The following is a 24,894-nucleotide window of genomic DNA, read 5'->3' as shown; positions in this document are numbered from 1 at the left end:
AGTGTCTGGTGACAGTACACTGTGGGTAATGATTACGTTAGTGTCTGGTGACAGTACACTGTGGGTAATGATTATGTTAGTGTCTGGTGACAGTACACTGTGGGTAATGATTATGTTAGTATCTGGTGACAGCCTTAACCTCATCTGATTTGGTTCTGGGTGCAGAGATGATTGTTCTGTTCATGGACATTCTGCAGTTACATAATAAGAAGTGGATAAATAAAGGCTGACAGAATACCACCCTGGGGCAGCCTATACACGTACACACACGCATGCACACACACTCACTACTCACTGTGGAGCAACTCACTGTGGAGTTGCCTGCCTCTGCTGCAAGGCGCGCTGCATAGCGAGCAATGAGACGATGCTCCTCGTCTAGCCTGCTGGGACTCTCTAAGACACTGGAAAGAGAGAGCTTCTGTGAGTGTAATGTTTACTGTTAATTTTTGTTTGTTTCACTTTTGTTTACGTTAACATATGTTTTCCATGCCAATAAAGCCCTTGAATTGAATTGAGAAAGGGAAGAGAGGAAGGGGAGGGACAGAGAGAGAGGGTGGAGAGGGACGGAGGGACAGAGGGAGGGAGGGGGCGGAGTGAGGGAGGGGGCATGGAGGGACAAAGGGAGGGACAGAGGGAGGGAGGGGGCGGAGAGAGGAAGGGAGGGACAGAGGGAGGGGGGGAGAGAGAGAGGGAGGGGCGGAGAGAGGAAGGGGAGGGACAAACTAGACACTCTAATGTACTTGTCCTCTTGCTCAGTTGTGAACTGGGGCCTCCCACTCCTCTTTCTATTCTGGTTAGAGCCAGTTTGCGCTGTTCTGTGAAGGGAGTAGTACACAGCGTTGTACAAGAACTTCAGTTTCTTGGCAATTTCTCAAATGGAATAGCCTTCATTTCCCAGAACAAGAATAGACAGACGAGTTTCAGAATAAAGTCTTTGTTTCTGGCCATTTTGAGCCTGTAATCGAACTCACAAATGTTGATGCTCCAGATACTCAACTAGTCTAAAGGCCAGTTTTATTGATTCTTTAATCAGAACAACAGTTTTCAGCTGTGCTAACATAATTGCAATAGGGTTTTCTAATGATCAATTAGCCTTTTAAAATGAGAAACTTGGATTAGCTAACACAACGTGCCATTGGAACACAGGAGTGATGGTTGCTGATAATGGGCCTCTGTACGCCTATGTAGATATTCCATTAAAAATCTGCTGTTTCCAGCTACAATAGTCATTTACAACATTAACAATGTCTACACTGTATTTCTGATCAATTTTATGTTATTTTAATGGACATAAAAATGTGCGTTTCTTTAAAAAACAAGGACATTTCTAAGTGACCCCAAACTTTTGAGCGGTAGTGTACGCACAGTTCAAGTCTGAAGTTTACATACACTTATGTTGGAGTCATTAAAACTCGTTTTTCAACCACTCCACAAATTCTTGTTAACAAACTATAGTTTTGGCAAGTCGTTTAGGACATCTACTTTGTGCATGACACAAGTCATTTTTCCAACAATTATTTACAGACAGATTATTTCACTTATAATTCACTGTATCACAATTCCAGTGGGTCAGAAGTTTACATACACTAAGTTGACTGTGCCTTTAAACAGCTTGGAAAATTCCAGAAAATGTCATGGCTTTAGAAGCTTCTGATAGGCTAATTGACATCATTTGAGTCAATTGGAGGTGTACCTGTGGATGTATTTAAAGGCCTACCTTCAAACTCAGTGCCTCTTTGCTTAACATCAAGGGAAAATCTAAAGAAATCAGCCAAGACCTCCACAAGTCTGGTTCATCCTTGGGAGCAATTTCCAAAACACCTGAAGGTACCACGTTCATCTGTACAAACAATAGTAAGCAAGTATAAACACCATGGGACAACGCAGCCATCATACTGCTCAGGACGGAGATGCATTCTGTCTCCTAGAGATGAACGTACTTTGGTGCGAAAAGTGCAAATCAATCCCAGAACATCAGCAAGGGACCTTGTGAAGATGCTGGATTAAACAGGTACAAAAGTATCTATATCCACAGTAAAACGAGTCCTATATCAACATAACCTGAAAGGCCGCTCAACAAGGAAGAAGCCACTGCTCCAAAACCGCCATAAAAAAAGCCAAACTACGGTTTGCAACTGCACATGGGGACAAAGATTGTACTTTTTGGAGAAATGTCCTCTGGTCTGATGAAACAAAAATAGAACTGTTTGGCCATAATGACCATTGTTATGTTTGGAGGAAAAAGGGGGAGGCTTGCAAGTCGAAGAACACCATCCCAACTGTGAAGCACGGGGGTGAGAACATCATGTTGTGGGGGTGCTTTGCTGCAGGAGGGACTGATGCACTTCACAAAATAGATGGCATCATGAGGTAGGACAATTTTGTGAATATATTGAAGCAACATCTCAAGACATCAGTCAGGAAGTAAAGCTTGGTCGCAAATGGGTCTTCCAAATGGTAATAACCCCAAGCATACTTCCAAAGTTGTGGCAAAATGGCTTAAGGACAACAAAGTTAAGGTATTGGAGTGGCCATCACAAAGCCCTGACCTCAATCCTATAGAACATTTGTAGGCAGACCTGATAAAGCGTGTGCGAGCAAGGAGGCCTACAAACCTGACTCAGTTACACCAGCTCTGTCTGGAGGAATGGACCAAAATTTACCCATCTTATTGTAGGAAGCTTGTGGAAGGCTACCCAAAACGTTTGACCCAAGTTAAACAATTTAAAGGCAATGCTACCAAATACTAATTGAGTGTATGTAAACTTCTGACCCACTGGGAATGTGATGGAAGAAATAAAAGCTGAAATAAATAATTCTCTCTACTATTATTCTGACATTTCACATTCTTAAAATAAAGTGGTGATCCTAACTGATCTAAGACAGGGAATTTTTACTAGGATTAAATGTCAGGAATTGTGAAAAACTGAGTTTAAGGTGTATGTAAACTTCCGACTTCAACTGTATATATTATTTTAATCCCAGCCCCCGTCCCCGCAGGAGGCCTTTTTCCTTTTGGTAGGCCGTCATTGTAAATAAGAATTTGTTAACATACTTAGTTAAAATACTTAGTTAGCCTAGTTAAATAAAGGTTAAATAAAATAAATTAAAAATCTATACAGCAACAGATTCCACTACTGCTGCTCATTCCAAACCATTTACCCGGAAAAGTCAACTATGTATGTGACTTAGGGTCTGAACAGATGTTTGTGCTTCTTGCGTTCAATTTGTAATCATGTTCTGCCCCCCCCCCCTAGTTGATGATCCCTGCTTTAGATTCCGTTTCTGAGAGGTCAGTTCAGGGGTGTAATCATTAGTCCGAACAGTTAAAACAATCGTTTCTATTGGACAAATTCAGGTAGGTCCCTCCCCGTTTCGTTCTGTTTGCTTCTGTTTGGTTCCTAGTAAATATACACCTGTTGAGACCCAACTATGACTTCAATTTCAAGCCCTTCAGTTTGTGCCCTCCCCCCAGTACTTTCCAGTGTGTCATGGAGTGCATGTTTAGAGTCTGTCACTACCAATCTGTCCCTTTGGCTTTACATCAATGGAGATTTTGTGTTGGGGAAACCAGCCCTAGGAGTCAGTATTGAGTCTGAGAGGTCAGTCCTGTTAGAAACCAACTATGGTTTTATATCCGGCTTTTGAACTCTAGATTGAGTTCTGAGTGGTCAATTGAAAGTTATACATTAACGAACATCTGAGGGGTTTCTAGAACAGAGCAGATTAAAGAGCTGGCTTGTTAGCTGTTCCTCTAAGGGTCATTCTTCTACCGACTACTCTGAGTCTTGCTGCCTCTGCTTCGTCAGACAGAGAGGTTCTTGGCACCACTCCAGCTGCTACCTGCAGACAATGGCCTGGTCCTATACCTGTTTGTGCTGTCTTGTCTTGGTAACCTCTATGTTCACAGACAACCTTGTCTGCGAGCTTGGCCCCAGATCGGTTTGTGCTGTCTTGTCTTGGTAACTCCTATGGTTGTTGTCATGTTAAATAATAGCCTCTTCCTAGATCTGTTTGTGTTGTCATGCCAATTCTTATCGTCTTTGTCATGGCCTGGTCCCAAATCCCCTGTGCTGTCCTGCCAACTCCTATAGTCATTATCATGCCAGTCTACACGGGGTACTAGGGTACTACACGGGGTACTAAACGCGGTACTATTCTACAAATCCCCTGTGCTGTCCTGCCAACTCCTATAGTCATTATCATGCCAGTCTGGTATGACAATGACTATAGGAGTTGGCAGGACAGCACAGGGGATTTGGGACCAGGCCTAGAGCAGTTGGCAAGACAGAACATCGAGATCTAGAAGAAAGTTTGCAGACAAGGGCCGCAGCTCTGTGGATGAATGTGCTGAGTGGAGCCTCTCACAAGACCGAAAAAATACAAATTTCTTATTCACATTGGACAATAAAATAATTTCTTGTTGTTAGGTCCTACTATAAAATATGACATGACTGCTCATACACACAATCTGTTTGTCAACACAATCACATCTCTATCCCGCTCGCTCTCCCAGCCTCCCTCTCTCATACAGATGCCTGTTATTGTTATTACAATGTAGCCAATGTAACATTCACTGAAGACATTTTAGTCAATTAGCAGCCCCTCTTATCCAGAGTGATTTACAGTTAGTGCATTCATCTTAAGATAGCTAAATTGGCCAACCACATATCAGCAGATTCAATACTAGTTGTAACAGGTCAAGTGGGAGTATTAGTGTTCTCAACTTGGGGCATGATGACAACAGTATTGACTCCTCCCTCCTAGCACGTTGAGTCTGAGTTCCTATCTGGTGGAGTTTCGGTCAATACTCAGTCAACTCCAAAATGAAGCTAATCGAGCTGTCCAAAAGCAATCATTTTTTTCATTTCTCTGGCATTGTGGTTGTGATTGAGTATTAGGTCATAAATTGTGAGGTGGTCCTTGGAAGACAGGTGCTGAGGGATCTCTCTGTCTGAGAGCTGATTGGAGGAGGGAGAAGTTGCTTTGTCAGCATACACAGAGAACCGCTTCAGGTGCAAGACTGATTCTTTTTGATGGACTTAAATGTCAAATCTCTAAACTCTAAAAGACAAAATAGCATCATCAACTAGAATCAGGAATTATAAATATATATATTAAAAAATATATACAAATATTATACTGTATAACTGACATAAAACAATGAAGATACTGTAGGCACTGTTTTTAATGTGAGAGCTCTAGTGAGAAAGAGTTCCTATGTTTTTATAACATACAGTATATGGCAAATAAACTTGACATTGAATTCTTTTGGTGCATGACACTCAGCTAAGAGCCAGTGAGTTAAAGCAAAGGCCCATTTCTCAGCTGTAGTGACATCTCGGACTCCCAGGCCCTTCAGTGGAAGACAAGCAGAACACAGTAATAATTACATGGATTAATATTTACAAAGGAAATGTGACAGTATGTCAGCGCATACAATCAGACGCTAGGAGGATCTGGGAGGGGACAGGCTGGCTTGCTGCTTCGCACACACACTTCCTTAGTCTACTTCTGATCTGATAATGCGAGAGAAAACACTACCTTATCTCCTGGGATCACTGCTTTTTTCAGCACGTACTGCATACACACACACACACACACACACACACACACACACACACACACACACACACACCTCCTGTTGATCTCTCTCATCTGAATGCACACAGCATCATGTAACTTCTATAGCGACTGCCTGGGGTGACGATAGAACAACAAGTCAGCTTCCTTTAGACTGCCTGCTGACACTAATCTAAATACTGTGTGTGTGTGTGTGTGTGTGTGTGTGTCCCCTCCTGGAGGAGAATGTGTACTGAATCTTGCCTCTCAAATTGCCCGGAGCTGCTGCCAATGCCTGTCTACATCGGGGTACTACACGCGCCGGTACTACACGGGGTACTAGGGTACTACACGGGGTACTAAACGCGGTACTATTCTACTTCTAATGACAAAGCCATTGAACCCTTGCATACATGTTACTTCAATCAACTGTTGTTAAGGACTTCATCATAAGGGCTGCTATAGCAGTAAACAAATAACAATGAGTTGTCTCAGGACTCAAGGAGAAGCCACAGGGGAAGACATCTTTAAAGACACAGGGGAAGACATCTTTAAAGACACAGGGGAGGACATCTTTAAAGACACAGGGGAAGACACAGGGGAGGACATCTTTAAAGACACAGGGGAAGACATCTTTAAAGACACAGGGGTGGACATCTTTAAAGACACAGGGGAGGACATCTTTAAAGACACAGGGGTGGACATCTTTAAAGACACAGGGGAAGACATCTTTAAAGACACAGGGGAGGACATCTTTAAAGACACAGGGGTGGACATCTTTAAAGACACAGGGGAAGACATCTTTAAAGAAACAGGGGAAGACACAGGGGAGGACATCTTTAAAGACACAGGGGAAGACACAGGGGAGGACATCTTTAAAGACACAGGGGAAGACATCTTTAAAGACACAGGGGAGGACATCTTTAAAGACACAGGGGTGGACATCTTTAAAGACACAGGGGAAGACATCTTTAAAGACACAGGGGAAGACATCTTTAAAGTCACAGGGGTGGACATCTTTAAAGACACAGGGGAGGACATCTTTAAAGACACAGGGGTGGACATCTTTAAAGACACAGGGGTGGACATCTTTAAAGACACAGGGGTGGACATCTTTAAAGACACAGGGGAGGACATCTTTAAAGACACAGGGGTGGACATCTTTAAAGACACAGGGGAGGACATCTTTAAAGACACAGGGGAGGACATCTTTAAAGACACAGGGGAGGACATCTTTAAAGACACAGGGGAGGACATCTTTAAAGACACAGGGGAGGACATATTTAAAGACACAGGGGAAGACACAGGGGTGGACACCTTTAAAGACACAGGGGAGGACATCTTTAAAGACACAGGGGAGGACATATTTAAAGACACAGGGGAAGACATCTTTAAAGACACAGGGTAGGACACAGGGGAGGACATCTTTAAAGACACAGGGGAAGACACAGGGGAGGACATCTTTAAAGACACAGGGGAAGACATCTTTAAAGACACAGGGGTGGACATCTTTAAAGACACAGGGGTGGACATCTTTAAAGACACAGGGGTGGACATCTTTAAAGACACAGGGGTGGACATCTTTAAAGACACAGGGGTGGACATCTTTAAAGACACAGGGGTGGACATCTTTAAAGACACAGGGGTGGACATCTTTAAAGACACGGGAAGACATCTTTAAAGACACGGGAAGACATCTTTAAAGACACAGGGGAAGACATCTTTAAAGACACAGGGGAAGACATCTTTAAAGACACAGGGGTAGACATCTTTAAAGACACAGGGGAGGACATCTTTAAAGACACAGGGGAAGACATCTTTAAAGACACAGGGGTGGACATCTTTAAAGACACAGGGGAAGACATCTTTAAAGACACAGGGGAGGACATCTTTAAAGACACAGGGGAAGACATCTTTAAAGACACAGGGGAAGACATCTTTAAAGACACAGGGGAAGACATCTTTAAAGACACAGGGGAGGACATCTTTAAAGACACAGGGGAGGACATCTTTAAAGACACAGGGGAGGACATCTTTAAAGACACAGGGGAGGACATCTTTAAAGACACAGGGGAGGACATCTTTAAAGACACAGGGGAGGACATCTTTAAAGACACAGGGGAGGACATCTTTAAAGACACAGGGGAGGACATCTTTAAAGACACAGGGGTGGACATCTTTAAAGACACGGGAAGACATCTTTAAAGAAACAGGGGAAGACATCTTTAAAGAAACAGGGGAAGACACAGGGGAGGACATCTTTAAAGAAACAGGGGAAGACACAGGGGTGGACACCTTTAAAGACACAGGGGAGGACATCTTTAAAGACACGGGAGCAGGACATAAGAGGCTAGAAGCAGTTGGTGTTCTGCGAGGAACTCAGAGGAAATAAGTTAGAAATGATAGCTAGCTATAGGAGCATATCAAAGCCAATTCTGAGGCACTTACCTTTTAGTAGGAGTAGGTACACCAGAGGACATGAACATTGTGTTGTTCATGTTGTTGGCTACTGGCTTCGGCTGACTGTAGTAAAACACAAGATTACACCACTTTATTGTTACACTGTGAAAACAGACTTATACACCGAATATGGGGTTACATTACATTACTGTAGGAGTCCTAAATATACCACCAAGCATTATCATACAAAACTACTGTGCTGTATGTAGTAACAGAAGATTACAGGACTTTATTTCTACACTGTATGCGAAATCGTAATAAAAAAAGAAATGTTCTTTTTTACCCTTTTTTCTCCCCAATTTCGTGGTATTCAATTGGTAGTTACAGTCTTGTCCCATCGCTGTGACTCCCGTACGGACTCGGGAGAGGCGAAGGGCAAGAGCCGTGAGTCCTCCGAAACACAACACAACCAATCGGCACTGCTTCTTGACACAATGCCTGCTTAACCCGGAAGCCAGCTGCACCAATGTGTCGGAGGAAACACCGTACACCTGGCGACCGTGTCAGCGTGCACTGCGCCCAGCCTGCCACAGGAGTCGCTAGTGCGCAATGCGACAAGACATCCCTGCCGGCCAAACCCTCCCCTAACCCGGACGACTCTGGGCCAATTGTGCGCCGTCCCATGGGTCTCCTGGTCTCGACCGGCTGCGACAGAGCCTGGACTCGAACCCAGAATCTCTAGTGGCACAGCTAGCCCCGCGATGCAGTGCCTTAGACCAGTGCACCACTCGGGAGGCCCCTCTGTATGTGAAATCTACATTGTATATTGATGCTATTCACTGGGGAGATCTGAGGGTTCTGTCTCTACGGGGAGATTTGAGGGAGGACAGGGGACATTTGCATGTAAATGTAAATTACTGTAAGATTAATGTATAAGCAATCATAACTAGACTCAATGGATGCAACCTTACTTGTTGAAGAACTGTTCTTATCATACAGGGAACAAATGTACTGTATGTAGAAGATTGCTACTGATTGTGCTGTTCAGTATGTGGGAGTTAATTTGGCATGGTTTGTATGAAAGAATAATAGACTTGGCATTTTATTTTAATGCTATGAGCTTAAAATGAATTAACACCAAACAAGAGGCACAAAAGCAGACAAGGAATCTAAATAAACTAGAAGTCGGAGACTGGTGAGGAACTGGGAAAGGAAAGGTGACATTGCACTGCAGAAGGTCATTTGGGCGAGTAAACAAAGAGGTCCATCTGGCTTTCATATCAGCAGTGCTGTCATGTGCTAGCTGGCTGGCTGGGACTCTCTCTGTTTGGTCCTGTGCTGGCTGGCTGGCTGGGACTCTCTCTGTTTGGTCCTGTGCTGGCTGGCTGGCTGGGACTCTCTCTGTTTGGTCCTGTGCTGGCTGGCTGGCTGGGACTCTCTCTGTTTGGTCCTGTGCTGGCTGGCTGGCTGGGACTCTCTCTGTTTGGTCCTGTGCTGGCTGGCTGGCTGGGACTCTCTCTGTTTGGTCCTGTGCTGGCTGGGACTCTCTCTGTTTGGTCCTGTGCTGGCTGGGACTCTCTCTGTTTGGTCCTGTGCTGGCTGGCTGGGACTCTCTCTGTTTGGTCCTGTGCTGGCTGGCTGGGACTCTCTCTGTTTGGTCCTGTGCTGGCTGGCTGGGGCTCTCTCTGTTTGGCCCTGTGCTAGCTGGGGCTTTCTCTGTTTGGTCCTGTGCTAGCTGGCTGGGACTCTCTCTGCTTGGTCCTGTGCTCGCTGGCTGGCTGGGACTATTTCTGTTTGGTCCTGTGCTGACTGGCTGGCTGGGACTCTCTCTGCTTGGTCCTGTGCTCGCTGGCTGGCTGGGACTCTGCTTGGTCCTGTGCTCGCTGGCTGGTTGCCTGACGACAAACTGAATTATTCCGCTGCTCTATCGTTCGCTACATACAGTAGATGGCAGTCTCAGACTGAAGTATCTTAGTCTATGCTGCTGACATTGCTCATCCAAATACTTACATATTCTTAATTCCATTCCTTTACATTTGTATGTATTGTGAAATTGTTAGATATAACTGCACTGTTGGAGCTAGAAACACAAGCATTTCGCTGCACCCGCAATAACATCTGCTAAAAACGTGTATGTGACAAATACAATTTGATTTGATTGAAAGGCTGGGGCTCTCTCTGTTGGGCTAGATTATCCTCACTCACTGGCTCACTACAGACCCCCTCTCTGGCTGCATCCCAAATGGCATCCTATTCATTATACACTGAGTGTACAAAGGAATACCTGCTCTTTCTGTGACAGACTGACCAGGTCAATCCAGGTAAAAGCTATGATCCCTTATTGATGACACCTATCCACTTCAATCAGTGTAGATGAAGGGGAGGAGACAGGTTAATGAAGGATTTTAAAGCCTTGAGACAATTGAGACATGGATTGTCTATGTGTGCCATTCAGAGGGTGAATGAGCAAGACAAAAGATTTAAGTGCCTTTGAACGGGGTAGGCCAGGCGCACCGGTTTAAGTGTGTTAAGAACTGCAATGCTGCTGGATTTTTCCCTTGTGTATCAAGAAAGTTCCACCACCCAAATGAAATCCAGCCAACTTGACAACTGTAGAAAGCATTGGAGTCAACATGGGCCAGCATCCTTTTGGAATGCTTTCGACACGTTGTAGTCCATGCCCCGACGAATTGAGGCTGTTCTGAGGGCAAAAGTTGTGCAACTCAATATTAGAAAGGTGTTCCTAATGTTTTATACACTCACAACTTTGACCAGGGATCAAATCAGTGTACTGTATAGGGAATTGGGTACCATTTCAGAAGTAAACTCCGCTGCTCGGACCAGAGATCTTCAAATTCACACTCTAGTCCCATGTATGGTGAAATAACAGTTACAAACCGATTTTGGTATTTTTCTCCATCTCATCCATATAATCTACAATTTTTTCCCCTATCTCCATTCAGATGTAGGCTATTAACAGGGTGATCAAATACAATTAAGATCTTATATCTTTCTAATTTACAGTACCAGTCAAAAGTTTGGACACACCTACTCATTCAAGGGTTTTTCTTAATTTGTTACTATTTTCTACATTGTAGAATAATAGTGAAGTCATCAAAAGTATGAAATGACACACATGCAATCATGTAGTAACCCCGCCCCAAAAAAGTATTAAACAAATCAAAATTTATTTTATATTTGAGATTCTTCAAAGTAGCCACCCTTTGCCTTGATGACAGCTTTGCACACTCTTGGCATTCTCTTAACCAACTTCATGAGGAATGCTTTTCCAACAGTTTTGAAGGGGTTCCCACATATGCTGAGTATTTGTTGGCTGCTTTTCCTTCACTCTGTGGTCCAACTCATCCCAAACCATCTCAATTGGGTTGAGGTTGGGTGATTGTGGAGGTCAGGTCATCTGATGCAGCACTTCATCACTCTGCTTCTTGGTAAAATAGCCTTTACACAGCCTGGAGCGGTGTTTTGGGTCATTGTCCTGTTGAAAAACAAATGATAGTCCCACTAAGCACAAGCCAGATGGGATGCAGTATCGCTGCAGAATGCTGTGGTAGCCATGCTGGTTAAGTGTGCCTCGAATTCTAAATAAATCACAGACAGTGTCACCAGAAAAGCAACCCCACACCATCACACCTCCTCCTCCATGCCTCACAGTGGGAACTACACATGCAGAGATAATCCGTTCACCTACTCTGCGTCTCACAAAGACACAGCGGTTGGAACCAAAAATCAACCAAAAGGACAGATTCCCACTGGTCTAATGTCCATTGCTCGTGTTGGCCCAAGCAAGTTGGCCCAAGCAAGTCTCTTCTTATTGGTGTCCTTTAGTAGTAGTTTATTTTCAGCAATTCGACCATGAAGGCCTGATTCACGCAGTCTCCTCTGAACAGTTGATGTTGAGATGTGTATGTTACGTGAACTCTGAAGCATTTATTTGGGCTGCCATTTCTGAGGCTGGTAACTGTAATGAACTTATCCTCAGCAGAAGAGGTAACTCTCTGTCTTTCTTTCCTGTGGCGTTCCTCAAGAGAGCCAGTTTCATCATAGTGCTTGATGGTTTTTGCGACTGCACATGAAGAAACTTTCAAAGTTCTTAAAATGTTCCGCAGTGACTGACCTTCATGTCTTAAAGTAACGATGGACTGTCATTTCTCTTTGCTTATTTGAGCTGTTCTTGCCATAATATGGACTTGGTCTTTTACCAAATAGGGCTATCTTCTGTATCCTATTTGACTAAGCCATGCCTCCTTGCCTGGCCAACATTCCTCATCTCCCACTTCTTCTAATGCGACTAGCCCTGATGCTCCTCCCTCTTTTTCCCCTGCCCCGCTACAAAGTTTCTCCCTGCAGGCGGTCACTGAGTCCGAGGTGCTAAAGGAGCTCCTTAAAAACTTAAACCCCCCAAAAACATTTGGGTCAGACGGTTTAGACCCTTTCTTCTTTAAGGTTGCTGCCCCTATCACCACCAAGCCTATTTCTGACCTTTTTAAACTGTTTCTCCTCTCTGGGGTGGTTCCAATGGCTTGGAAGTCAGCCACAGTGCGTCCTTTATTTAAAGGGGGAGATCAAGCTGATCCTAAATGTTATAGGCCAAAAGTGTTGGAAAAACTTGTCAATCAACTGACTGGCATTCTTGATGTCTGTTATATTCTCTCTGGTATGCAATCTGGCTCCCGCTCAGGTTATGGATGTGTCACTGCAACCTTACAGGTCCTCAATGATGTCACCATTGCCCTTGATTCTAAGCAATGTTGTGGTGCTATTTTTATTGACTTGGCCAATGCTTTTGATATGGTAGACCATTCCATTCTTGTGGGCCGGCTAAGGAGTATTGGCGTCTTAGGGGTTTTTGGCCTGGTTTTCTTACTACCTCTCTCAAAGAGTGCAGTGTTTAAAGTCAGAACATCTGCTGTCTCAGCCACTGCCTGTCACCAAGGGAGTACACCAGGGCTCAATCCTAGGCCCCACGCTCTTCTCAATTTACATCAACAACATAGCTCAGGCAGTAGGAAGCTCTCTAATCCATTTATATGCAGATGATACAGTCTTATACTCAGCTGGCCCCTCCCCAAATGTTATGTTAAAAGCTCTACAACAAACCTTTCTTAGTGTCCAACAAGCTTTCTCTGCCCTTAAACTTGTTCTGAACACCTCCAAAACAAAAGGTCCTGTGGATTGGTAAGAAGAATTCCCTTCTCCTCACAGGTGTGATTACTACCTCTGTCGGATTAGAGCTAGATGTTCTTTATAAAACCCCCTGTTACAAGTACTTGGGAGTATGGTTAGAAGGTACACTGTCCTTCTCTCAGCACATATCAAGGTTAAATCTAGACTTGGTTTTCTCTATCATAATCGCTCATCTTTCACCCCAGCTGCCAAACTAACCCTGATTCAGATGACCATCCTACCCATGCTAGATTACGGAGACATAATTTATAGATCGACAGGTAAGGGTGCTCTCGAGAGGCTAGATTTTCTTTACCATTCAGCCATCAGATTTGCCACCAATGCTCCTTATAGAACACATCACTGCACTCTATACTCCTCTGTAAACTGGTCATCTCTGTATACCCGTCGCAAGACCCACTGGTTGATGCTTATTTATAAAACCCTCTTAGGCCTCACTCCCCCCTATCTGAGATACCTACTGTAGCCCTAATCCTCCACATACAATACCTGTTCTGCCAGTCACAGTTCTGTTAAAAGGTCCCCAAAGCACACACATCCCTGGGTCACTCCTCTTTTCAGTTCGCTGCAGCTAGTGACTGGAACAAGCTGAAACACACACTCAAACTGGCAGTGCTGTAAAGTACTTAAGTAAAAATACTTTAAAGTACTACTTAAGTAGTTTTTGGGGGGGTATCTATACTTTACCATTTATATTTTGGACAACTTTTACTCCACTACATTCCTAAAGAAAATAATTTGCTTTTTACTCCTTACATTTTCCCTGACACCCAAAAGTACTCGTTACATTTTGAATGCTTAGTAGGACAGGAAAATTGTCTAATTCATGTACTTATCAAGATAACATCCCCCGTTATCCCTATTGCCTCTGATCTGGCAGACTCACTAAACACAAATGCTTCGTTTGTTGAACTGTGCCCCTGGCTATCCATAAACTAAAAAAAACAAGAAAATCATGTTGTCTGGTTTTCTTAATATAATAAATTTAAAATTATTTATACTTTTACTTTTGATACTTAAGTACTCAAGTAGTATTTTACTGGGTGACTTTCACTTTTATTGTGTCATTTTCTTTTAAGGTATCTTTACTTTTACTCAAGTATGAAAATTGGGTACTTTTCCACCACTGCAAACTGGACAGTTTTATCTCCATCTCTTTATTCAAAGATTCAAGCTGCGGTTCAAACTCATAAAAGATACACTCTGGTCTACTTACACTCGGCTTATGCTAATGTGGGAATCCGAGTCACAATCTTGGAGGGCGGTCCAAATGATTAGCCAAGCAAAGGAAGTTTGCAACGTAAGGCCCTCAGCCCTCGTTTTACTCGAGCTTGCGAGTGTATAATTATGTTCACTCCGGGGCCTGAAACTACCCATAATTGTACATCCACTAAGAAAAGGCTGGCAAAACTTAAAAACATCAATGGAGAAGTCAACATACTAGTGTAAGTAAAAACGAATGTAAAAAGGTTAGAAATTGTGCTACTAATGCAAATGATGGCACAAACATGTCTCGTAAAAGAAATTATGTTTTTGTTTGGTTATCTTTTGGAAATTGTAAAAATAAAACATTTTCCTTCTTCAGAAGTTCCAGCTAGGTAGGCTAACGTTAGTTAGCTAATTAATTTGCTAGCTATCATACAGTAGGCGTATATTAATAATAAAATATTTAATATAAGTAGACATGCAATCATAATTGACTGTAGCGCATATAAAGCACCCAGTGGCTGAAAACACAATCATCGCGGGATGAATGAGTGACAAATTTCCGGGCAAGGGCAGTCCATTTAAAAATCATTCCTTCCTCCCTCACCCTGCAAGTGTATACTCGTCAGACGTCATGATACGTCATCAGAAGTGTCCACTGAGGGCTGAGGGGATAGGGTGTGTCTTTTAAGTGTTTGGACTGAAGCCATGGACACTCTTACTGACAGTTGTGGCTGCTTCGTTTGATGTATTGTTGTCTCTACCTTCTTGCCCTTCATGCTGTTGTCTGTGCCCAATAATGTTTGTACCATGTTTTGTGCTGCTAGCATGTTGTGTAGCTGTCATGTTGTGTTGCTGCCATGCGATGTTGTCGTCTTAGGTCTCTCTTTATGTAGTAGTGTTGTGTTTCTTGTCGTGATGTGTGTTTTGTTCTATATTTAATTTTTTTATTTTAATCCCAGCCCCCGTCCCCACAGCAGTTTTTTTGGTAGGCCGTCATTGTAAATAAGAATTTGTTCTTAACTGACTTGCCTAGTTAAATAAATAAATAATATATATTTTTTTTAAGTATCCCACCCCTACCTTGTCACAACACAACTGAGTACTGATATCATAATAGTATTAGCATACTGCTCGTTTCTCCAAAATGTTTTCAAAGAATGTTCAACCTGTATAGTACTGCATCATATTTTCATCAGTATCTCTCTTAATAAGCAACTGAATTCATTATTCACTCACAGTACTACTAACGAGTGAGGGGGCACTCAGGGGGTCAGCAGAGTATTTGTATTACCATGAAGATCCAATATTAGATCCCCCAGAGTCAAGCTAATACTTTCAAGGCACACTTAAGCAATAATGCTCGAGGGGGTGTGGTATATGGCCCGGCCTAAGGGCTGTTGTTATGCGCAATGATATATTGGCCATATACCACAACCCCCCCCGAGTTGCTATTATAAACTGGTTACCAACTAAATTAGAGCAGTAAAAATAGATATTTTGTCATACCAGTGGTATACAGTCTGATATACCACGGCTGTCAGCAAATCAGCATTCAGGGCTCAAACCACGCAGTTTATAATAAGGAACATATTTTTAACTACTATTTTTAAACCTCCATATAAAATCCCAAGTCCAAAACAATAAAAATAGTATTTTGATCCAGTTCAGACAAGGAAAAGGGGAGTGTAATAGGAATATAGTGTCCCTAGAAATATATCTCTAGTTTAGTAAAATACTGACAAACAAGTCAAATCTCAACTCAAATATTTACGACTAACAATAAGTGTAAAAAGCCAGCGTCCACTTTCATCCAGGACCCTAATACTATAATAACTGAGATAAGAGGATATAATGAGATCTCACTCACCTCCTTTAGAGGGTAGAAAGCAACAGTCCGGCTAGCAAAATACATCCAACCATTCAAGCGCTGCTGTAGCCAGCTGCCTACCCTGGTCCGCTCTGCTCTTAACTGAGCCAGCAGCATCTTAATGAACTACACTGCTGCTGTCTCCAAGGAGACCCAGCAGTCACATGACTATGACGATACAGTCCCCTCCTCTCCTCTCCCTCAATTTAAATTGAAGGGGCTTTATTGGCATGGGAAACATATGTTTACATTGCCAAAGCAAGTGAAATAGATAATAAACAAAAGTGAAATAAACAAAAAATTCAATAAAAGAATAAAATAAATAAAACAATTTCCCCAAAAAAACTCTCAATACCACACTTCATCTCAACCTCTAAATAGACTAGATTTTTTCTCCCGTCAATTTGTTTTTGTCGTTCTGTGAAATAAATGCATGACTGCTTTCTCTGATAATGACATTTACATACGTGTACAGTTCCTTCGCCCAGGCAGCGCTGACACTTATCCAGTACTATACTATCCTCTGAGAAGTAAATCATCAAACCTTTCAGCAAACAGTGTACAAATATAACTCCTATTTACTGAGTGGTATTAAGAGTAGTGGTTGAAAAGACTTATATAAAAGGTTTAAGAATGACGTGCTCTGAGAATCTCTCTCTCGGTCTCTCTCTCTCTGCAGGTAAAACTACGTATATGTTGTTCTCTGGAGCTAGATGGTGTCCATGTTGATTCTGTCCATGTTGATTCTGTCCTTGCTTACAAATACCTGGACAGACGGAAAGCTGTCTTTTAAAAAGCATATTGATGACTTCGTTAAGAAGCTAAGAATAAAAATGGCCTTCTTTTCTAGAAATTGGTCATGCCTCTTGCTAAATAGTAGAAAGCAGATTATTCAGTTGACTTTTCAAAATCGGTCCTAGACTATGGCGACATCACCTATGATGCTGCCACTTCATTAAAGCCGTTAGATGCAGTTTCTTATAAACACACTGCGCTTTATTACGGGAGACATTTTTAGTATTCATCACTGCATTCTCTACCAGAAAGATGGATGGCCCTCTGATGTCACATAGGATGATACATGAAAACATAGCAATGTATAAGGCCCTTTATAAAAAGTCCCACAGTACCGAACGTCATTACTACAGCTCAGACATAGGAGTTACCACACCCAGTCTCAGGGATTGATAACTCTGGAAAATCTTTTGGTCTCGGAGTTAGGTAAATCAGCTTTTAGTTCTTGCACCGTATTTGTGGAACAATCTTCCAAATGTTATTACAAAATAATGTTTTGGTGCAATTCAGAAAGCTGATTGAGGACCTTATTACTGATGATGATGATTTGTATTTTTTAATGTTGCTTGCATTTTATATTTATATTTTGATGTGTGCATTTTCTGTCATTTCTTTAATTTAAGGCTCATATGTAAAAAGGGACCTTGGTCTCAGTAGGACTCCCTGATAATGATTTCAGTCCCGTGATGTCACAAGTTCCCATCACAACATTCCACAACCCACTCAGAGGTGCCACAGAGGTCAAAAGGTCAAATAATAAGAACAAGTCAACAGTATATTTAGGCTTTCTATGATCAAAGTCCTGCAATGAGCTAGCTTAGCGTTGTCACGAAGAGTGGGCATCTAATGACAATGTATGACATTCTACTCATTGTGCCTTGCCTGTTGCATCGAGGACAGAGAAGAGTAGGCTGTATTTTCATAAATGTCCCCTAGCTTTCATATCAGTCTCGCCTCTATTCCTGGTAAGACATCTCTTTCGTTCTATTTCTGACTTCATAAATCCGCTTGAAGGAAAGCATTTGGAAATAATATATGCAACCTGCAAAAAATAAATCTAATGAATCCACAACTTCCCGGTAATGCACTCTCCGTCTGTCAATATCCCTGTCATAAAATTCAAATCGTACTCACAACAAAGTGAATTGCATAGCTATTTCCAATTGCAATGACAGTATTGACTAAAAGATGATTGAAGGAATAAAACAACATGAGACATTTGGTCATTAGACTGAGTAAAGGTTTGGTGGTGAAAATATTTACTGTTACGCTGAGTATGACCTGGTCAATATTTTAAACTCATATTTTAGGACAGTACAGGTAGTATTTATTTTTGCTTAAGCCAGTTGAGGACACAGTAGTTTTAGATGTTCTAGATTAACAGTGACAGTCCATCACAAAATCATAACTCTGCTCCCCTTTGTGTAGTGTATAAATCCACTGGAAGCTCACCGTCAGTCTCAGGTGATCCTAAAGTTACAGTTTGCTTATAGCTTGCTGAGGAGCTAAGCCATACCAAGTAGGGCTGGGCGATATGGCCAAAATATCATATATATTCTTTTTCAAAATTTTGACGGTATTTTATGTTTTTGAATAATAAAAGTTATACATTTTATTTTTGAGTAGTTCATGACCCTAGTGTGGCAACACATAAATGCTAAGTTATTTCAAATGGGGCTTTCTCCATTCTGATTGTTTTATAGAGCTCAATTCAACTTCAACCTAAAATAATTTCCTGGACTCATTTGAGATCATTTCCACACTGTCACGATATGGGCATAAAAAAACTAGGCCTTATTTTTTATCAAATTGCGATTTAAATGCGATTTAGATCAAAACACTTGGGTGAACTTTTGGAATCATGGAAATAGAATGTTTATTCTAATTCTATAGTTAGAATATAAATAATAGTGGGAACTTTGAATACAGTGTTGTTTGACATGACAACGAATGAAAATGCCATGGATGAGTTATTGTGACAGGGTAGGAACCAAAGTGATGTTCAGTGTTTCCTAGGGGACCCTAAATCTTTCGCTACATTAAATCTTTATTCATATAGCCAACATATACATGCTTCGCCTATTCCTCTTTGATTTAGAAGATACTGTTGTACAAACAACATGCTGATTTAGGCCTCCACCAGCACTGGTATCAGGGTGTATTAGCTAGCTACATTTGCTCTGACTCAGTAATTTTATTAGCTAGCCAGCTAACTAGCATTAGTGGCTAACACGATTTAGCTTAACTTGCTAAGAAAATACAAACTAGCTGTTTGCAGATGTATGAAACACAAACTAATATTGTAATTATAGAACGCTTGTGGATTTATATTAAGATCAAAGTGGAAACAACATCGTTGCATTGACCATGCAAGACTGAACAAAAGTGTCCCCTGGTCAAACAACAACAAATGCGCTCCTTGAGTGACAGGGGGTGGGACCAGGTCTGTGTGGAAAGCATCATGGAGAGAGAGAGAGAGGGAGAGAGAGAGATATGACTCAAGTAGCGGCATATCACATTTAACAAACCAAACATTCAAACACCGTTCTAGAAGGTAAAGTAAATACCCAAACCGGTCCGTGCATCAATACCGGTTTATTGCAAAATACGTATACCGCCCAGCCCTAATACCAAGTATCTCCTACCCACTGTCACAAGGGTCTCATTGCCTCAATGGGTTTAAATCTTGACCATTGGCAATAGCCTATACTATTTATCCTTTCATGCTTCAAACCCAGCCATTACATCTGGCCATGTTTAACACTGCAGCCAGAGTTCCATTTTTTGGTATTTTATTAAGATCCCCATTAGCTGTTGCAAAAGGAGCAGCTACTCTTCCTGGGGTCCACACAAAACATTAAACATGACATAATACAGAACATTAATAGACAAGAACAGCTCAAGGACAGAACTACATACATAACCGTTCAAAAAATTTGAGGTCACTTAGAAATGTCCTTGTTTTTTAAAGAAAATCACACTTTTTTGTCCATTAAAATAACCTCAAATTGATCAGAAATACAGTGTAGACATTGTTAATAATGTTGTAAATGACTATTGTAGCTGGAAACGGCTGATTTATTTATGGAATATCTACATAGGCGTAAAGAGGCCCATTATCAGCAACCATCACTCCTGTGTTCCAATGGCACGTTGTGTTAGCTAATCCAAGTTTATAATTAGAAAACCCTTTTGCAATTATGTTAGCACAGCTGAACTGTTGTGCTGATTAAAGAAGCAATACAACTGGCCTTCTTTAGACTAGTAGGGTGTCTGGAGCTGACCCTTGCAGACTTGTTTACGTGCGTGTGGAAGTCTTCCGACTAGCTTGGAAAGACAGCAGATACTGCACGGTACTGCTCGATCATCCTATTTTTCCAACCTAATTGAGGAAAATAAGAACAATCCGAAATGTATTTTTGATACTGTCGCAAAGCTAACTAAAAAGCAGCATTCCCCAAGAGAGGATGGCTTTCACTTTAGCAGCAATAAATTCATGAACTTCTTTGAGGAAAAGATCAATATCATTAGAAAGCAAATTACGGACTCCTCTTTAAATCTGCGTATTCCTCCAAAGCTCAGTTGTCCTGAATCTGCACAACTCTGCCAGGACCTAGGATCAAGGGAGACACTAAAGTGTTTTAGTACTATATCTCTTGACACAACGATGAAAATAATCATGGCCTCTAAACCTTCAAGCTGCATACTGGACCCTATTCCAACTAAACTACTGAAAGAGCTGCTTCCTGTGCTTGGCCCTCCTATGTTGAACATAATAAACGGCTCTCTATCCACCGGATGTGTACCAAACTCACTAAAAGTGGCAGTAATAAAGCCTCTCTTGAAAAACCTTGACCCAGAAAATATATATTTTTTTAAACTATCGGCCTATATCGAATCTCCCATTCCTCTCAATTTTTTTTGAAAAAGCTGTTGCTCAGCAACTCACTGCCTTCCTGAAGACAAACAATGTATACGAAATGCTTCAGTCTGGTTTTAGACCCCACCATAGCACTGAGACTGCACTTGTGAATGTGGTAAATTACCTTTTAATAGCGTCAGACCGAGGCTCTGCATCTGTCCTCGTGCTCCTAGACCTTAGTGCTGCTTTTGATACCATCGATCACCACATTCTTTTGGAGAGATTGGAAACCCAAATTGGTCTACATGGACAAGTTCTGGCCTGGTTTAGATCTTATCTGTCGGAAAGATATCAGTTAGTCTCTGTGAATGGTTTGTCCTCTGACAAATCAACTGTAAATTTCAGTGTTCCTCAAGGTTCCGTTTTAGGACCACTATTGTTTTCACTATATATTTGACCTCCTGGGGATGTCATTCGAAAACATAATGTTAACTTTCACTGCTATGGGGCGGCAGCGTAACCTAGTGGTTAGAGCGTTGGACTAGTAACCGAAAGGATGCAAGATTGAATCCCTGAGCTGACAAGGTACAAATCTGTCGTTCTGCCCCTGAACATGTTCCTAGGCCATCATTGAAAATAAGAATTTGTTCTTAACTGACTTGCCTAGTTAAATAAAGGTAAAATAAAAAAACACACAGCTGTACATTTCAATGAAACATGGTGAAGCCCCAAATTGCCCTTGCTGGAAGCCTGTGTTTCAGCGAGGGCTGAATATTTCAGCCAATATTTTTATTGGCCAGTCTGAGATATGGATTTTTCTTGGCAACTCTGCCTGGAAGGCCTGCATCCCAGAGTCGCCTCTTCACTGTTGAGACTGGTATTTTGCGGGTACTATTTAATGAAGCTGCCAGTTGAGGACTTATGAGGCGTCTGTTTCCCAAACTAGACACTCTAATGTACGACAAGTACTCAGTTGTGCCCCGTGGCCTCCCACCCTTTCTATTCTGGTTAGAGCCAGTTTGCGTTGTTCTGTGAAGGGAGTAGTACACAGCGTTGTACGAGATCTTCAGTTTCAAGGCAATTTCTCGCATGGAAAAGCCTTCACTTCTCAGAACAAGAATAGACTGATGAGTTTCAGAAGAAAATTCTTTGTTTCTGGCCATTTTGAGCCTGTAATCGAACACACAAATGCTGATGCTCCAGATACTCAACGAAAGAAGGCCAGTTGTATTGCTGCTTTAATCAGCACACAGTTTTCAGCTGTGCTGGTTTTCTAATGATTAATTAGCCTTTTAAAATGATAAAAACTTGGATTAGCTAACACAACGTGCCATTGGAACACAGGAGTGATGGTTGCTGATAATGGACCTCTGTACGCCTATGTAGATATTCCATAAAACATCTGCCGTTTCCAGCTCCAAGTGTCATTTACAACATTAACAATGTCTACACTATATTTCTGATCAATTTGATGTTATTTTAAATGGACAAAAAAAAAAAAATTGCTTTTCTTTTTCTTTCAAAAACAAGGACATTTCTAAGTGACCCCAAACTTTTGAACGGTGGTTTACATTTTCTTTTTTAAAGCATACGTAGCCTACATATCAATGCATACACAAAAACTATCTAGGTCATTTAAACATCCTAATTGCACTGTTTCCTTTCGGTTCAGGCCTACTAATACAAATTTGTATTAGAAAACAGAAGACTAGAACAACGTCCTACATGGCTGCCATTACATCTGGCCATGTCTTAACACTGCAGCCAGAGGTCCATTTAAACACCATCATCCTAATTGCATTGTTCATTCATTCCCTTTTTGACCAGGACCAATGGGGCTCTAGTCAAAAGTAATTCACTATAGGGAATAGAGTGCCATTTGGAACCCCTTTAGGGCTTTGCTAAAGATAATTTGAGAAAGTGGATGTTTTTCCCCCCAAAATGTATTCCAAAAAGGGTTCCAGGGAATATTTCTGGAAGGAAGAGCAGTGTAATTGCCTCAGATTTTAAATTGAAATATAAAAATGAAGAAGTAGAATCCATGTGCAAAAGAAACGGAACATTGTGCCATCTGGTCAGAGCCGATATGGTGATGAGAGAGTCTGGTTTTATGAGATTTACTTCTAAGGCTGAGGTTTTACAGTCTGAATATTACTTTTCAGCCCCATCTAACTTCATTATGGTCCATAATACTGCACTACTCAGACTCATTCCCTGCTGTCACCACATTCTGATAAAAATTGTGTGTTTGGTTTGGTAGAACCCAGAAACAAGTTTTCAACATCATTCCTATTTTCAAGGGAAGGGAGGGATAGAGGGAGGGAGGGAAGGAAGGGATGAATAGAGGAAAGAAGGGTAGAGAAGAGAGGGATGGAGGGAGATGACAGCCAGGAGAGGGAGGAACTCTGAATAACCCTCATCCTGTGTCAACTTTTACTGGGACTCCAAAATAGCAACAATGCAGCACACTAACAATAGCCAGGTCCCAGATCTGTTTGTGCTGTCATGCCAAACAACAATCATACGGTAGGAGTTAGCAAGAAAGCACCAATAGATCTTTTGCCTACTCCAATGTCATTGTCAAGTCAGATTTAATGTTTTCCATGACAATTCCATAATGAGTTGGCAAGAGAGCAGTAACAGACTGGCACCCAGGCTACAGAAACTAGCTATAGGCTATAGCAAATCTGGTTACTAGTGAGGTATAGTCAACTTGAGGCCAGTTTTAGCTACAATCTACACGTCATGAAAATGGATCGCTCCTACAGACAGTGAGTCAAGTAGCTGTGGCTTGCTATATAAAAGCAGGCACAGGCATCCAGTTACTGTTCGATATGGAACACAGTAGATATTATTCTGAAATAACATGAAATGTACAGAAATGTAAGTTCAGTTATGTGACAGCCAGTAGGATATAAAACAGTTTCTATAATGATTTTCAAGAAAGGCTTCACAGCCAAAGCCTTAGATTTACAGCAAAGCTCAAGCTTCATTACAGAACTAACAAAGGGTTGATGGGGACGAAAATGTTGTTCAAAGCACCTACAGAAATAGAATCACTTAGAACCGCTTTTTAAAACACCCAATTGGCAAGTAAGTTAGAGCCTTCAGAAAGTATTCATACCCCTTGACTTATTGCACATTTTGTTGTATTTCAGCCTGAATTCTGAATTGATCAAATATCTTTTTTTTCTCTCACCAATCTACACACAATACCCCAGGACAAAGTGAAAACATGTTTTTAGAAATGTTTGCAAATTTATTGAGAATGAAATACAGAAATATCTCATTAACATAGTACTCACACCCCTAGGTCAATACTTTGCTGAAACACCTTGGCGGCGAGTCTTTCTGGGTAAGTCTAAGAACGTTCCACACCTGAATTGTGCAACATTTGCCCATTACTTTTTTTATTTTTCAAGCTCTGTCAAATTGGTTGTTGATCATCGCTAGACAAACATTTTCAGGTCTTGCCATATATTTTCAAGCCGATTTAAGTCAAAACTAACTCGGCCACTCAGGAACACTCACTGTCTTCTTGGTAAGCAACTCCAGTGTAGATTTGGCTTTGTGTTTTATGTTCTCGTCCTGTTAAAAGATGAATTCATCTCCCAGTGTCTGGTGGAAAGCAGACTGAACCAGGGTTTCCTGTAGGATTCTGCCTGTGCTTAGCTCCATTCCATTTATTATTTTTTTATCCTGGAAAAACTCCCCAGTCCTTAACGATTACAAGCATACCCATAACATGATGCAGCCACCACTATACTTGAAAATATGGAGAGTGGTACTCAGTATTGTATTGTATTTGCCCAAAACATAACACTTAGTATTCAGGACAAAAAATGAATTGCTTTGACACATTTCTTACAGTATTACTTTAATGCCTTGTACCAAACAGGATCCGTGTTTTGGAATATTTTTATTCTGTACAGGCATTCTTCTTTTCACTCTGTCCATTAGCTTAATGGCTGTGGTAGGAGAACTAACCTAACTG

General features: G+C 41.6%; 2 protein-coding genes across 25 annotated transcripts in view; both read right to left on the bottom strand.

The window, feature by feature from the left end:
- Positions 1 to 24,894, bottom strand: part of LOC106611333 (dystrobrevin beta) — a 56,734-nt gene that overhangs the window by 12,878 nt on the left and 18,962 nt on the right. For 18 of the 24 annotated variants that reach the window (XR_006770996.1, XM_045723641.1, XM_045723643.1 and 15 more), the window contains 2 exons: positions 8,011 to 8,085; positions 296 to 401 (listed from right to left, as the gene is read on the bottom strand). Coding sequence is in view for 22 of the 24 variants with exons in the window: in XM_045723641.1 (XP_045579597.1) it covers positions 296 to 401; positions 8,011 to 8,085 (181 nt within the window). In the remaining 2 variants the exon portion in view is untranslated. The remainder of the gene's footprint in view (positions 1 to 295; positions 402 to 8,010; positions 8,086 to 24,894) is intronic. The other 6 variants (XR_006770997.1, XM_045723635.1, XM_045723637.1 and 3 more) reach the window with 3 other exon arrangements.
- On the bottom strand, positions 2,916 to 8,004 carry LOC123744622 (uncharacterized threonine-rich GPI-anchored glycoprotein PJ4664.02-like). The gene is made up of 2 exons (XM_045723651.1): positions 6,880 to 8,004; positions 2,916 to 6,675 (listed from the first exon to the last, which is right to left on the bottom strand). The coding sequence occupies exons 1-2, from the start codon at positions 7,213 to 7,215 to the stop codon at positions 6,061 to 6,063; spliced, it is 951 nt and encodes a 316-aa protein (XP_045579607.1). The 5' UTR covers positions 7,216 to 8,004; the 3' UTR covers positions 2,916 to 6,060.

This window comes from Salmo salar, chromosome ssa09 (genome assembly GCF_905237065.1).
Source record: "Salmo salar chromosome ssa09, Ssal_v3.1, whole genome shotgun sequence".
In the NCBI taxonomy this organism is placed as follows: domain Eukaryota; kingdom Metazoa; phylum Chordata; class Actinopteri; order Salmoniformes; family Salmonidae; genus Salmo; species Salmo salar.
The sequence above is the reverse complement of the archived record's forward strand: the minus strand, read 5'-3'. Positions and strand labels throughout refer to the sequence as shown.

Excerpts from the sequence above, each read along its gene's own strand:
- LOC123744622 (XM_045723651.1), bottom strand. The coding sequence starts at position 7,215 with ATGTCCACCCCTGTGTCTTTAAAGATGTCCACCCCTGTGTCTTTAAAG. Across the intron at positions 6,676-6,879 it reads CCTCCCCTGTGTCTTTAAAG|ATGTCCACCCCTGTGTCTTT; the intron begins GTGTCCACCCCT and ends GTGTCTTTAAAG.